The sequence below is a fragment of the Brassica napus genome, chromosome C4, assembly GCF_020379485.1.
Source record: "Brassica napus cultivar Da-Ae chromosome C4, Da-Ae, whole genome shotgun sequence".
Classification (NCBI taxonomy): Eukaryota; Viridiplantae; Streptophyta; class Magnoliopsida; order Brassicales; family Brassicaceae; genus Brassica; species Brassica napus.
Window position 1 is genome coordinate 9,477,905 of NC_063447.1, and position 14,977 is coordinate 9,492,881.

The 14,977-nt window shown below is 40.8% G+C and overlaps 1 protein-coding gene and 1 non-coding gene across 2 annotated transcripts; both read left to right on the forward strand.

Moving 5' to 3' along the window:
• The first annotated feature begins 4,197 nt into the window (after positions 1-4,197).
• LOC125586644 lies at positions 4,198-4,304 on the forward strand. Its single transcript, XR_007323181.1, has one exon. It is a non-coding gene; the product is annotated as a small nucleolar RNA R71 (small nucleolar RNA).
• Positions 4,305-12,140: 7,836 nt separating this feature from the next.
• On the forward strand, positions 12,141-14,832 carry LOC106396726 (secretory carrier-associated membrane protein 4). The gene is made up of 12 exons (XM_013837197.3): positions 12,141-12,399; positions 12,566-12,652; positions 12,724-12,786; positions 13,004-13,037; positions 13,145-13,267; positions 13,359-13,421; positions 13,498-13,591; positions 13,682-13,727; positions 13,838-13,905; positions 14,236-14,284; positions 14,375-14,440; positions 14,557-14,832. Exons 1-12 carry the CDS (start codon positions 12,334-12,336, stop codon positions 14,587-14,589), a joined length of 792 nt encoding a protein of 263 aa, XP_013692651.2. The 5' UTR covers positions 12,141-12,333; the 3' UTR covers positions 14,590-14,832.
• Positions 14,833-14,977: the final 145 nt, after the last annotated feature.

Consider the following 14,977-nt stretch of genomic DNA (forward strand, 5'->3'; position numbering starts at 1 on the left):
CCCCAGACTTAAGTTACACAGTCTCTGTATTGTCAAGTAGAGAGAGATACCTAAAAGAAAATTAATATGCAAAAAATGAAATGGTATATACAAGGGAAAGTAGTGAAATACCTTCTACGGATAGTGAGTAGGGGTAGATGCCCCAGCATCGTCGTCGTCAGGTGGGAATGTGGTGTAGTAACCACCTGTTGCTGAGCTGTAGCCTCCAAACCATGGGTGGCTCTGAACCTCGTCAATCTCGACCTCATTATCAAAAGAGGCTAGGGATAGGGACTTGTTTCCTGAGGCGGAGGGTTCAATGGATGGGTTCCTCCACTTGCGCTGGAGCTGTCTAGCAGTGAGGGGGAAACCAAGATCCGCAGGCTGAGGTGGAGGCTGGGAGACTGATGTGTTCGCGAAGGCGAAGTCTGCAGAGCTACATCCAGCTATTCCTCCCCTGGTCAAGAAATCATCTACTTTCTTCATGAACTTGGCTGAAGTCTTTGCTTGACTCTTCACAGTCTTGCTAAGCACCTTACACTTGTCTTTCAGCTTTTCTATCGTCCTGTCTTGTGCTTTGTTTCATCGCTGAAGTCGACCAATATGTTCATGAGCATCACGAAGCGCACCAGGAGGAAGAACTCTAGCATATGGCTGGAAGTAGTAGCGCGGAGGTCCATAGACGAGTTCAGATGCCTCTGCAGTAGGTTCATCATGTCTCGTTGGAGCACTCCTTTTTCTTGGTGCAGCAATGGGATCGAGAGACCCGTGCTCTCTAAGAAAGTCTTCCTGGGAAATGTTGAAGCTGATAGCTCCAGGTCTCTCTAAGCTCGTCAGGTTCTTGTTTGGAAGAACCACCTCAACAGGCTTGCCTTTCAAGTAGTAGTGGTAGACGTAGTTCTTCCCATACATCCCGCTGAAAATAAGTGGCAATCCTCATCTGAGCATCATTCAGGGTTTGGCTCGCATAGTAGATCACATGGGTCTTGCCATCTTTCTTCTGTCCCAAAACAGCTCCCACAGCATAGTCACTAGCATCACACATGATCTCAAAGGGAAGATCCCAATCGGGTGGCTGGACAATTGGAGCACTGATGAGTTCACATTTCAGCTTCTTGAAGGCTTTTAGACATTCCACATCAAACCTGAAAGTGACTTCTTTACACAGCAGCCTAGTCAATGGTCTAGTGATCATGGAGAAGTCCTTGATGAACCTTCTGTAGAACCCAGCATGACCAAGAAAACTTCTGATGTCTTTCACTGTCCTTGGTGGAGGCAAACCAACCATAACATCGATCTTAGCCTTATCCACCTCAATCCCCTTTTCTGAAATCTTGTGTCCCAGCACAATACCTTCCTTAACCATGAAGTGCCACTTCTCCCAATTCAGCACAAGGTTGGTGTCTTCACATCTCTGTAGGACCCTGCACAAATTTGACAAACAAGCAGAAAACGAAGATCCCTAGACAGATAAATCATCCATGAACACCTCCACAACATCCTCAATTAGATCAGAGAAGATTGACATCATGCACCTTTGAAAGGTGGCTGGAGCATTACATAGACCAAATGGCATCCTTCGATATGCGAAGGTACCATAAGGACATGTGAATGTCGTTTTCTCTTGATCATTGTGATGTATGAGGATTTGAAAAAACCCTGAATATCCATCAAGAAAGCAATAAAATGGGTGATTTGCAAGTCTCTCAAGCATCTGATCAATAAATGGTAATGGGAAATGATCATTTCTAGATGCAGAGTTTAGTTTTCGGTAATCAATGCACATTCTATGACATGTGATGGTTCTTGTTAGTATCAATTCATCCTTGTCATTTCTAATTACAGTGATACCACCCTTCTTTGGTACAACATGCACATGATATACCCATTTAGAATCTGAGATAGGGTAAATAACACCAGCATCTAAGAGTTTAAGAATCTCTTTCTTTACAACATCCTTCAGGTTAGGATTTAACCTTCTTTGATGCTCGATAGAAGTCATTGATTCATCCTCAAGATGTATCCTATGCATGCACAAAGAGGGTGCTATTCCTTTAATGTCATCAAGTGAGTAATCTATTGCCTTTCTAAATCTGTTAAGTGTTTTCAAAAGTTCAGATAGCTCAGTTTCAGTAAGTTCACTACTCACAATGACAGAATAAGTTTCATTAGGACCAAGGAATGCATACCTTACACCATGGGGAGAGGTTTAAACTCCACTTTAGGCGCCATAAGCTCGCTCCAGTCATCTTGATGGGTGTCCTCTTGTTGAGTGACTGAGGCTTCTTGATGAACTACTTTAGGCAGCTCCTCATACTGATCCTTACTAACAAACCCTTTGTGTGAATCCAGCATCATCCCATAGGCAGTACTCTCCAGGTTCTCAATCACTTCAACCTCTCTCTCTATCGTCAAAGCATGCTGTAGAGGGTCTTCTAGTGACAGCTCTTCAAGAAGCTCATCAGCAAGAGCGTCCACCTCTTCAATGTAGAAGACTTGCCCTTGAACCGTAGGTTTCTTCATTACCTCCTTGATGTCAAAGTTGAGAATGTGCCCTTTACCCAAGTGGAGATCAATCTTGCCCGCTTTCACATTAACAATAGCTCCTGTTGTAGCTAAGAAAGGCCTTCCAAGGATTAAGGGATCTTGAGCTTCCTCACCCATCTCGAGCACCACAAAGTCTGTAGGGATCTCATAGTTTCCAACCATCACGGGGAGGTCCTCCAAGATACCCACAGGGTACTTCACTGAACGATCAGCCAATACCAGAGAAAGTCTGCACTTCTTATACTGAGTGAAACCAAGATTCTTAGCAACAGATAAAGGCATCAAGCTGACACTAGCTCCCAAATCGCAGAGACATCTCTCAAATACCATAGGTCCAAGAGCATAAGGTAATGTGAAGCATCCTGGATCTTCAAGCTTCTTTGGAACAACAAGTCTCTGGATGATGGCACTGCACTCATGAGTGAGAATCATCATGCCCTCCATCTCTTTCTTCTTTGCAGCTACAACATCTTTCAGGAACTTGCTATATTGAGGAATCAGCATGAAAGCATCAATAACGGACATTGTGACTTGAACTTCACTCATATGCTTCTCAAATAGAGCTTTGTACTTCTCTAGCAGCTGGCTCCTGAATTTACCAGGGAATGGAAGTTTGGGTTCATAGAGAGGAGGAACAAAAGAATTCTCACTTGCTGGAACAACAACTTCACCATCTTTCACTGTTCTCTTCTCTTCCCCAACCTTTCCTTTACCTTTGGCTTCCACAATCTTCTCCAAAATCTCATCATTGATCTTCTCATCAACAATCACCACTTCGTCATCTATGTTGATGGTCACCCCCTCACCTTGTTTCTCAGCATCCTTGGTGAGAGCTCTATGAGGTAACTCCTTACCACTCCTGAGGGTGATAGCTTTCATGGTCTCTTTGGGGTTTTGCTCAGATTTTCCAGGTAAAGAACCTTGTTGGCGATTTTGGTGAGTGTTCATGGCAGCAAACTGGTTCTCCAAAGCTTTGAACTTGTTGTTGAGGTCATTGTAGGTCCCATCAATCTTTGAGTGAAGGTTCTTCAACTCATAACCAAAATGACTCTCACTTCTAGTCTGAGACTCCAATATTTGTTTCAGTAAGGCATCAGTGCTGCTTCCTTGAGAAGTAAAGGTAGAAGGATTAGCTTGTTGTTGTGATGAATGGTGTACTTTGTTGTTGAAACCATGAGGAGGGTTTTGCTGAGGCTGATAGCTGCCTTGCTGGTTGTTCCTAGGCTGATAACTACTCTGTTAGTTGTTGGAATATAATTTCTGTTGGTAGTTGTTGTACTGAAAGTTTGGCTCTTTTTTGTACCAGCTACCATTGTTGTTAATGAAACACAGCTCTTCTTAACCTTCCAAACCCTCAACCTCATGGACAACAGGTGGTGTCTCTTGGTTTGGGTTACCAACAAAGTTCAGCTGCTCTTGGGTGGATTTATCAGCAATGAGTATGTCTATCTTATCTTGTAGAGCTTTTAACTCCTTCCTCGTCTGCTTGTCATCTGTTCTACTGCCTCTGTCGTGGTCTCCACTGTAGACTGCGTCACTCTTTACCATGTTGTCAACCAGCTCTTCTGCATCTGCCTCAGTTCTTCCCAAGAAGAACCCATTGCTAGCAATCTGGCTCTGTACTTAGGAAGAGCACCCATGTAGAATGTGCTTAGCAAGCTTTCCTCAGAGAAACCATGGTGTGGGCATTGAGCTTGGTAGCTCTTGAATCTCTCCAAGGCTTCACTGAATCCTTCCAAGTTCTTCTGTTGAAAGCTGGAAATCTCATTTCTAAGCTTAGCAGTTCTTGAAGTAGAGAAGAACTTCTCCAAAAATGCTTTCTTGCAGTCATCCCAGGTGGTGATAGAGTCGCTGGGTAGAGACTTCTCCCACTGACGTGCCTTATCCCCCAAAGAGAAAGGGAATAGCTTGAGCTTTAAGGCCCTCGGACACACCATTGGTTTTTGACAACTCACAGTAGCTGTCGAACCTGTCCAAGTAATCAAATGGGTCCTCTAGAGCCAAGCCATGATACTTGTTGTTCTCGATGACGTTGAGGAGTCCTGATTTGATCTCAAAGTTGTTAGCTGCCACAGCCGGTGCTCGGATTCCCAGTCTATGACCATGAATGTTGGGGCGGTCATAAGTGCCAATGGGTCGAGCTGCTCGTTGTGGGTGTTGTAGAACGTTGTTGGCTCCATTAGCGTTCGCATCATCTTGAGGTTGGTCTCCAATATCAATATCCAATCTCTGCAAGTGAGGCTGTTGCTCTTCTTCTCTTCTCTTTCTAGCACACTCTCTCTCTAAAGCTCTGATGTCTGTAACTCTGGGAACTAGGTTTGAAGGACCCCTGCTCCTCAAGTTCATACACCTGAAAGTTAAAGGGAGGTGAAGAAGGAGAATCAGTAATAAAAGAAGAAAATAAAAATGACTTAGTCTCAAGCAAGTGACTAAATCTCAATGTTCAAATCTACTCAGAATTTGGCAACGGTGCCAATTTGATATTAAGAGTTTTCAAGGCTCCTAAGACAAATGATGTAGTATAAAAGATTGTCGAACCAATTCTAAGGGATTTCAAAGCACTGAGAATGCAAGTACTCACTTAATCTAAGTTCAACCGGTGATTTAAAGGATTTCTAAACTAATGATTAATGCTAATGCAGTTGCAGAATAATAAAAGCGATAAATGAAGTAACTTTCTTGACTAACGGAAAAGAGAACTCATGGGCATAGGGATTAGACTTTGGGTGATCAAGTTTCGATCTAAGGATGGCAAACGATCAATCAAACTATCAACCTTAAGCTTAGACACAGTTCTAAACAAGCTCTATGTCTAGATGAATGTTCATTTACTAACACTTTTCAAACATCAAATGTCTTTGGTTGAATAATATGAAAGCAATCATTAATAACAAGTCTAATGGCTATATTAGCACCTCTAACAACAAACGTCTTTGGCAAAGTATGCTAAAAGCTTAGAAGAGTTGTCTCAGACATTTCATTAAACACCTTTTGGGTGGAAAATGCCTAAAGATCAACTTTTGAGAGGCCAACTCAGAATATGCATTATGAATACTCTACTAGCAAGGACTAAGAATGATCTACACTAAAACATCCTAGATCTAACCTAATCACCCTTAATCTCCCTAACCCATGAATTCAAAAGGTGATTACTCACTAATCTCCATGATTCCTCTTAAATCCATATTTGATTTCAGATTAATCATGTAAAAAAATACAGAGAATCGATATGAAAACAACATGATTGCAATAACAAAAATGATCAACTGAATCAAAGAGATGAACTTTCCAAGAGGTTTTTTTGTGGTTTTCTTAAGATCAAAAGATAATTCGCCTGCAATGGCTTACAAAAGGTTCTTTAACATAGGTTTAGAAAGTGTAAAACGTGCCCAACAGAATGACCAAAAAGCCCTTGATAAATCATAAGTTCGACCAAATAGACGACGCACAGCGACCTCGGCACGTCACGCACGTCACTCCGGGAGGTCGCTCCGGGTGCTGGGAGCGACCTCAGGTAGTCGCTGTGGGACGTCGTTCCTGGCTTGTTCGTCGCTCTCAAATAGACACAACCCGAGCGACCTCTGGGTGTCGCTGTGGTGAGGTCGCTCTGGAGTTGGAGCGACTTCGCCTTGTCGCTCTAGGAGGTCGCTCCAAAGCGAAAATGGCGAGCAACCTCGTGTTGTCGCTCTGGTAAGGTCGCTCTGAGAGGTAGGGCACAGCAAGTTCATTGTATCGCTCCGGTAGGGTCGCTCTCATGCACTGCTCGTCCAATGATCACCTTTATCACCTCTTTTGAGCTCCAAACGCACCCAAATGTCTCCAAGAACTCCATGTGGTGCTCCAATACCTAATAAAGACTCATGCATGCAAAATGCAACCTAAACATGGCTAAATCCTAGTCTATATGATCAAAATGCACATAGGTGAATGGATAACACAATGGAAATATGCAAGATATCAGGCCACCTGCACCCTGCTGAATAACAAATACTATGTACACCTACTTTTTTTTAAAAAAATGAGGGTATCTGGAGACATACCATCATGTCACCCACTTCCGCTGCATGCACATTAGTCAACTTAGACATTTCTGCATCAAACACAAACAACTCTATGACATCTGTGATGTCATTTCCACACGATACCTAAAAGTTGAACATGTAACCGATGGGTAAGAACAAATATGGTGATCAATGTTTGGTGAAGTTGGTTGGATTGTGCGTAAAAAAAACTTAGACGCACAATTGTCGAGCTGTATTGAAGTGTAGATGCAGATTTAAAACAAATGGATGGAATAGAAAGAAAAAAACAGTGTAAAGGAAATAGGGTTCGTACCTGTCACCCTGGAGGTCAACCATAATGCATTGAGCACTCTGCTCATGGTCACTAAAGGTAGACTTGATCACACCAACAAACCTTAAGGCGCCTACGAAGCAAGTGGTTGAGTTCGTTAAACGTTGTATGCTAAATCTCAAACTTTTTGAGTTAATGAAAGTAAACTAATTGACCTGGCAACTGAGGGTAGTATTTGGTAACACAATGAGATGTCCGTAGTCATGGAACCAAAAAGAGCTCAAGAGGTATTGCAGTAGGAGGAGTTGTGATTTCAACAAACTTCGTTAGATTTTTCAAGCGAACGACCAAGGGGATTCTGATAGCTTGAAGTGGGTGTTACTCGTGTAACATCAAAACCACTGTTCTCTTAAGTGATGCCTTCTTTCAGAAGGTGTTTAAAAGTGTTAAGCTGATGCAAGTTGATAGAAGCTTGCAGGAGACTGGATTTTAAAGAGTGAAAACATGAAACGCCTTTAAGTATATATGGAAGAATAGGAAAATATAAAGCATAATCAAGGAGAAAATATGAGCCTACCCTTCTCATTAAGCAGAAGCATGTCAATTCCCATAAGCTCCTCCTCCTTTGCTTCACATTCAAGCTACACAGAACCGCAGAAGACGTGTTACTACTGCCTGAGAACAACGAACGAGATCCACATCAGTAATAAAAATATGGGATGGAACCATTGTTGCAGGTTGTCTTTGTGAGGATGCAGAAGAGTCGAATAATGTGAAGTTGGGAGATTCTGAGTTTGCTGCAGCATCTCTATTTATAGTGGAACAGAACAAATTAGGGTTTCGCAATGGAAGTTAGGAAAGGGGTAGTAAAATTCAACGTCGTGGGAGAGCTTCAATGAGATAGTTAATGTAGAATCGTGATGATATCGAAGAAAAGCGTTACGAAGAGCCGAGGAATATAGGTGAACCGAAAAGACAACCACCGAAAGAAAAGATAGGTTGTTAGGGGGGTTTTGTTCGAAAGAGAGATTGGGTCTCGTCATCTTAACACAACATAAACGTAATTTGAAAGCCCACGCGAAGACCCGGTTTCACTCTTCTTTAGTCAAAAGGGACAGTGGCATGGCAAAACCAAACTCTCTGATTGGACGATTTTCCAAGCTGACGTGAACGTCCTTCCTGAGGTTCATATTCTCCTTTTATTACTTGTTTGATGGAGCAAATTCATGACTTTATACGTGTTGTAATTTTCTACATGTTTTTACAAGTAAGTTAATGTTTCCTACCCAAGGCATAAACAACTTTAGCACTCAAAAACTAACCCTCTTTTGATTTTTTCAGCAGATAAATAAGGTTCTATCACATTGAACAACATGAAATATAGTGGCCTTAGATTATAATCTTGTTCATGCTTTAAAAACTATTATACTAAGGTTACTAACTATGTCGTCATAAGGTTTATGTTTGATTATCTTTACCTCACAAGTAACTTTTGGTTGACATATGACATGGGATTAATCGAAGTAACAATCAGTTTTAGCAATTTAGATTTTTTAAATCAAATTTTTTAAATTCTTTAGTCCTCTGGCATTTTTTTTAGATCTTTTTAATATTTGTTTTTTTTTCTTTTTCTGAAAGTGTTAAACTAATACAAATCGAGAACATTTTCTTACAATGATTTGCTTGTTTGCTATGGAACTTTGAATTATCAAAGCATTAAAATTAAAAAAGAACCCAAGTGACTTTTGTTGGCCTCATCTTGATGCGAACTAAACTTGCAGAGCACCTTTAAACACTATTCCTCCTGTTAATATAGTCGAGGAGATCATCCTGTTACGCACTTGCTTGTTTAACCATGCTTTCTCATGTTCCTTTGGTATTAAAGTGAAAATAATGTATAGTTTGGAAGACGCAACAAATCAAAAACCGTGACATCGAAGCTGTTTGTTTGATTGCCGCAGCTTTATGCGTCTGCGTCTGCATCTGCGTCTGCGTCTGCGTCTGCATCTGCGTCTGCGTCTGTTTGTTTTGGTGTTGTTCGTTTTTCAGAAGCAGATGCAGACTCAGACGCAGACGCAGCTTGTTGTTCGTTTCGAAGACGCATGACATTGATGCAGACGCTGGACGCAGACGCTGGACGCAGACGTAGGAAATTGATTTAGTGATGTTCGTTTGGCAGACGCTGCGGCTATTTGATTTAGTTTATATTTTAATTTTATGAATTTGTAAAATTGTATTTTAAATAAATAAAATGTAGTTTGAATTTGTAAAATTATATTTTAAATAAAGAAATGTAGTTTAAATATATTTACATGCATCAAAATATTATATTTAATTGATAATAAATTTTTAGTCAAATATACAAATTTAACAACATTTTTATCATAAATTATAAGCTAAATTAAAGAAAAAATAATATATCAAAATATTTATCACAAAACAAAAGCTAAACAATACATAGTCTTAAATAAATAAAACAAATATTTCAATATCACGAAATGATAATCAAAGCTATAAGCAAAGAAAAACTAAGTCACTAACGTAAACATTTAATACGGTAAACGACCTCTACCATATTCATCTGTGTGTTCTTACGCAAAGCTTCCATCGCTCTATCACCGGTCGGCTCATATACAGTATGTCCACCACCACCACCATCATCATCATCTTCTTCTTCATCACCGTCACTATCAACTTCTTCTCCTTCTGCTTCTCCATCATCATCACTTTGCCATTGTACAAAATCATGATCTTCCTGATGTGAATCACGTATGAAGTTGTGCAGCGCCATCGTCGCTGTCACGAGCTTAATCCACTTGGCCAGATCATACTTTGGATGCTTACGATCCAAAATCCTCCATTTTGCTTTCCATACTCCAAATGTCCTTTCAATCACCGATCGCATTCCTGAATGCTTTGGGTTGAACAACTCTCGTGCACTAACAGGTGGTCCTCCTCTAGCAAACTGACCAAGATGAAATCGCATACTACGATGCGGACCAAGATACCCCGTCCTGGTCGGATATCCCGAGTCAACTAGATAATACTTTCCAGGAGGAGGATGTGGGAAAGAAGCCTCATTCCTCGAACAATGAGTCAAAACCTTTGTATCATGTGCTCTACCAAGTACACCGAGATATGCGTATATGAACTTCATGTCGAAGTTACATATAGCAAGAACATTCATTGTAGGATCTTGCTTTCTACCTTTATATGATTCTGCATTTTGACTTGGAGGGCGAACCGGCACATGAGTTCCATCGAGTGCTCCGATACAATCTCTGAATGAGGCCAATACCGATCATCATTCCTCAAAACAAGACTTACTCTTCCAAACTCGCCTTCTTGTGGTCTTAGTGTATCCTCCGCAAACTTGAGAAGAACACTCAAAACATCATCAAGCTTCCGTTGGACCGTATCCACTGATCTTTGATACCTTGCAGCAATATCACGCTTAGTCTTATCTTGACCAACAGTCTCAAGAAACATCGCAACAGATTCCTCAAGGTAGACATGATGAGTCTTTTTCAATCCATATCGCTCAGCTAGCATCTTGCACAAAGCTTCAAAAGTCTTTTGGTTCATTCGAAGAATGTCATAACATTGCTGATCAGATTCATACATAAATTGTTGAACATTTCGCCATCCTGCTTCTCGATCTGTTCTATGACTCAATCTCTCAGTAATAGGCTTGAAACACACAGACACAGACGAAGAGACAGACGAAGCTTGGGAGATCTTGAGACACACAGACACAGCCTGAGATGCTATGGAGAAGCCTAAGACAAAGCCAACACACAACACATTCATCAAGCTCTACACAGTTTCATCAAAAGACACAAGAAATCATTTTAAAACAGTTCAAACTTAATACAGACCAACTCTAAGCATCAATACCAACACTTGTTTATATTTTCCTCAACTAATCAGTAGCCACATTATTATTATATTTTTCTCAACGTACAAACACAAACGGACATAGCTCAAGAAGTAAGCTTTTCAGTTTGTTTAACTCTGAGGAAACTTTGCTTGTCCGAGTCATAAATAATAGGCAGAAACACAAGAAGACTAGAGAAGTAAAAAGCCATATATAAAGCAAACACACAACTTCAGATTCTATACGAGGAGGATAGCTACAGTGACGAACCTTACGATAGAGAGATAGAGTGAGAGACGAAGAAGCTTCAGAGAGCTTGAGAGAAGCTTGAGACAAGAGGCTGAACACAGAACACACTTATTTGCCGCAAGTGCTGAAAAAAAACACACAACACAACATTCATCAACGATGCTTGAAACCAAAATGCTTTAGAACAGAGAATATATATATATTTTTTAGAACAGAGACAGTTACCTGAACGAGAAAAGGAAGTGATGGGTTTGGCCGAGCTCGAGATGCTATGGAGAAGAGAGAGCTTCGAGAAGATATGGAGAAGAGAGAGCTTTGAGATGAGATGCCATGGAGAAGAGAGCTTCGAGATGAGATGAGCTGGGTTAGAGATGGAGAGATCGAGAGAGAGAGAGCTGGGTTCGAGATCGAGAGAGCTGGGTTCGAGATCGAGAGATGAGAGAGATAGCTGGGTTGGAGATCAAGATTCGAGAGAGAGAGAGCGGGAGCGTCTAATGGAGAAAAGTTGCGTCTGCGTCTATTAGATTAGGTATTTTTGGTAATTAGTGAATTAGGCTAAGGGCAAAATGGTAAATAGTTTAAGTAGACGCGCAATTTAAGTCGTGATCGCTGGGTTTTTTGGCGGCTGACGCTGGACGCTGCGTTCGGACGCAGACGCAGGTACCCGTCGATGAAACGAACAAACTTTAATGAAAAACATAGCCGCAGACACAGACGCCGGACCTGCGTCGATGAAACGAACATCACTATCTTGTCTCGCGTATGATCCATCAGTATTTGATCCTATTGAGTTGTACATTCCGTACTTTTGCGTCAGGCCCTCCATACTTCCTCCAAGTATTCGCTCGCATTGGAAGAAAAGATGGTTTCCAACCGGATCTTTGAACAAACTGCAAGGACACGTCGGCCGTAGAATTACATTGGATGATTCAATCTCTCTAATTGTGTATTGCTATCCATTGAAAAACCTTAAAAACTTATTTAATACTTTATAGTATCATCACATGGTGGTCAGACCAAAAGTTATGATTTACTATTATGTTTTGCGGTTTTAGCATATAAGTTTAAAATTTTGACGAACCGTAATTTTGAAGCGAGTGCCACTTTTGACCCTGCGCGTGGCTTATAGGAGTAAACCTGGGCCTTTTGGTTTGGGTAGTTGGGCTACTAAACAGATCCGAAAAGCGTGTGGTGGGTGGCAATATCGTAAATAAAGGTGAGTTGAAACCGCGGGCGTTGAGAGGAAGAGACTGAAAGGAAGAGTACAGGAGAAGAGACTTCGGTGTTCAAAAAGAGAGAGAGAAGAGGAAAGAGTCTTCCGTCAGTCGGTGGAGTTTGTTTGCTTCATTCACACACTTTCTTCTGCTGCAGCGGATCTGAAGTGAACAATGAATCGCCACCACGATCCCAATCCCTTCGACGAAGAAGAAGACGAGATCGTCAATCCCTTCTCGGTAAACTTCCTCCAACTCTCTTCGGATTCACGATCGACGCGCTGGTTATGTAGATTCTTGTTTCATATGTTCGTTCGCGAGAGTCTTAAAAGGATCGGATCTTAGATCTCGAAACTGTATCGATTTCTCTGAGTGTATGTTTCTGGTGTGTGTTGTACTTTTACAGAAAGGAGCTGGCGGCGCTGGAAGGCCTGTGGCATCTAGGCCATTCGACGTTGATGCTACAGTCGATATTCCTTTGGATACGGTGAATGTAAGAGCACTTTACGCTCTTGCATATTCTCACTTTCAGTTATATGGAATCTAATGTGTGAATTGGTGCAGGACTCTTCAAAGAAACAGAGAGAGCTCTCTGATTGGGAATCAGAGCTTAAGAAGAGAGAAACGGTTAGTGTCAACGGTTTAAATTGCGAAAATCTTGATTGAAAATCACAAAGCAAAAATAGTTAGAATAGAAAAAATCTTTGAAATATACGAATTGGTTCCAGTTTGACTCAGTCTGTACTCTGTAGCACATGCTATAAATAGTTTTCTCTTGCTTTTTTTTTTTTTTTGCTGGTTTGATTTTATTTTCATGAAACTCTTTAATCCATGACTGACTCAGGATATTAAACGAAGAGAAGATGCTGTTGCTAAGTGTAAGTCAGCTCCTGTTGACTCCATGAGACTCACTCCACTTTTTTCATTTGCTTTGAATATTGTGCTTGTTCTTTGCTAATGAAACAACATCGAATTGTGTCCGTAGCTGGCGTGAAGACAAGCGATAAAAACTGGCCACCCTTTTTCCCTATCATACACCACGACATTGCTAACGAGATACCAGTTCATGCACAGAAGCTCCAGTATCTGGCATTTGCTAGTTGGTTGGGTATGTTACATTAGTTGCAACTATATCCTGTTTAGGAGCTGTGTAAACAGTGAACTAATGGGCTTGTCACTGTTTGAGTTTGAATTTTCAGGTATAGTTCTGTGTCTCGTGTTCAATGTCATTGCAGTGATAGTCTGCTGGATTAAAGGAGGAGGTGAGCTTTTATACTATAACTGATTCACACTATGAAGTTTGTGATTGGAATGCTGTTTCTAAAATCCTAATGGCAGGTGTCAAAATCTTTTTTCTTGCCACGATCTATGCGCTGCTTGGATGTCCAATTTCATATCTGTTATGGTACAGGCCTCTCTACCGAGCAATGAGGTGATGCCCTCGCTTATATCTGACTATTCCCTAGACTGGATCATATTGGCACTGTGCCTATAACTGAATTGTTTTCTTATCATCTTGCAGGACTGACAGCGCTTTGAAGTTCGGTTGGTTTTTCTTCTTCTACCTGGTGAGTTTATTGAAATGAACTCTTTTCTCTAGATTGGATTCACATTTCATCTTCACTCTATGCAGGTGTACTTTCTATTTTCTGTATAACTGATATTTTCCTCTTAACAGATTCACATTGGGTTCTGCATATTTGCCGCCATTGCTCCTCCGATCATTTTCCGTGGACAATCATTTACGTAAGTCTCAACCATTGCTCCTCTAATTCTTCTTAATCTGACGATTTACAGTGCTTCATGTATAGTTAGTTTGACAAGGTTTTCACATGGGAAGTTGTAAGTTGTTCTGATAGATTAGAAATACCGATTATGACTTAGGATGAGAACTAGAAAAGCTAAGAATCTTAGGTAGTCGTGTGACGACTAACCAGTCATTTGGAAACATTATTTGTCTCTGTATTATAACTAAACCCTTAGGCTCATGAAGCCTCGTCCAAGAGTATGTGTCTCTGTATAATAACTAACTGCCTGTGTTGCGACAAGTGATCCTCATTGTCTTCCAATCTGCAGGGGTGTGCTGGCAGCAATTGATGTAATCAGAGGCAGTTTACTAGCCGGGGTATTAACCATGGCATCCTTTGTATATTCACCACCGATCAATTTTTTGTCGCCAACTATTAGCCTAGCTTAACTTTGATTCTTGCTGCAGATCTTCTACTTTGTCGGCTGCGGTCTTTTCTGCTTGGAGTCGCTTCTCAGTCTGTGGGTTCTCCAGGTAATATGATACAAGTTTACCCTTTTCTTTTATTTAACTGCTAATGGTTACCAAACCAACATATAAGACAAGTTCATGCCTTAAATGTGTTTCCACTATTATTGGGATTTCTGCAGAAAATATACATCTACTTCAGGGGAAACAAGTAAGCAATGCATATACTAGAGCAAATACCATACTCCTACAATACCGCCTGCCCTCTTAGATGGTTTGATTATAGTACTATACTATCTTGCAACTACTGTAATTACCATTTGTGCACTTGTCTGCAATATTACTCTGTTGTGTTTTGTTGTACTATGTGGTGCTGTGTTCTTTGGTTAGTAGTGGCAGTGGCATAAGACATACTCTCTGTTATGTTATTACGTTTGAAATTTTTTGGGTTTGCAAAAGAGTATGTTATCAAAATTCAAACAAGACTATATTCAAACGCAGTCCAAGGTTAACAGATGGCACCCAAACAGTACAACTTTTCTTCCATACGAAAAGGTAAGACTAAAACAGAGATAGAAGGAAAACACATAAGCTAAACTTTAA

Bases quoted from the DNA above. Each gene is read 5' to 3' on its own strand.
- LOC106396726 (XM_013837197.3), top strand. From the start codon at position 12,334: ATGAATCGCCACCACGATCCCAATCCCTTCGACGAAGAAGAAGACGAG. The intron at 12,653-12,723 runs GTAAGAGCACTT...GAATTGGTGCAG, and splicing joins TTCCTTTGGATACGGTGAAT to GACTCTTCAAAGAAACAGAG. The intron at 13,268-13,358 runs GTATGTTACATT...TTGAATTTTCAG, and splicing joins GGCATTTGCTAGTTGGTTGG to GTATAGTTCTGTGTCTCGTG.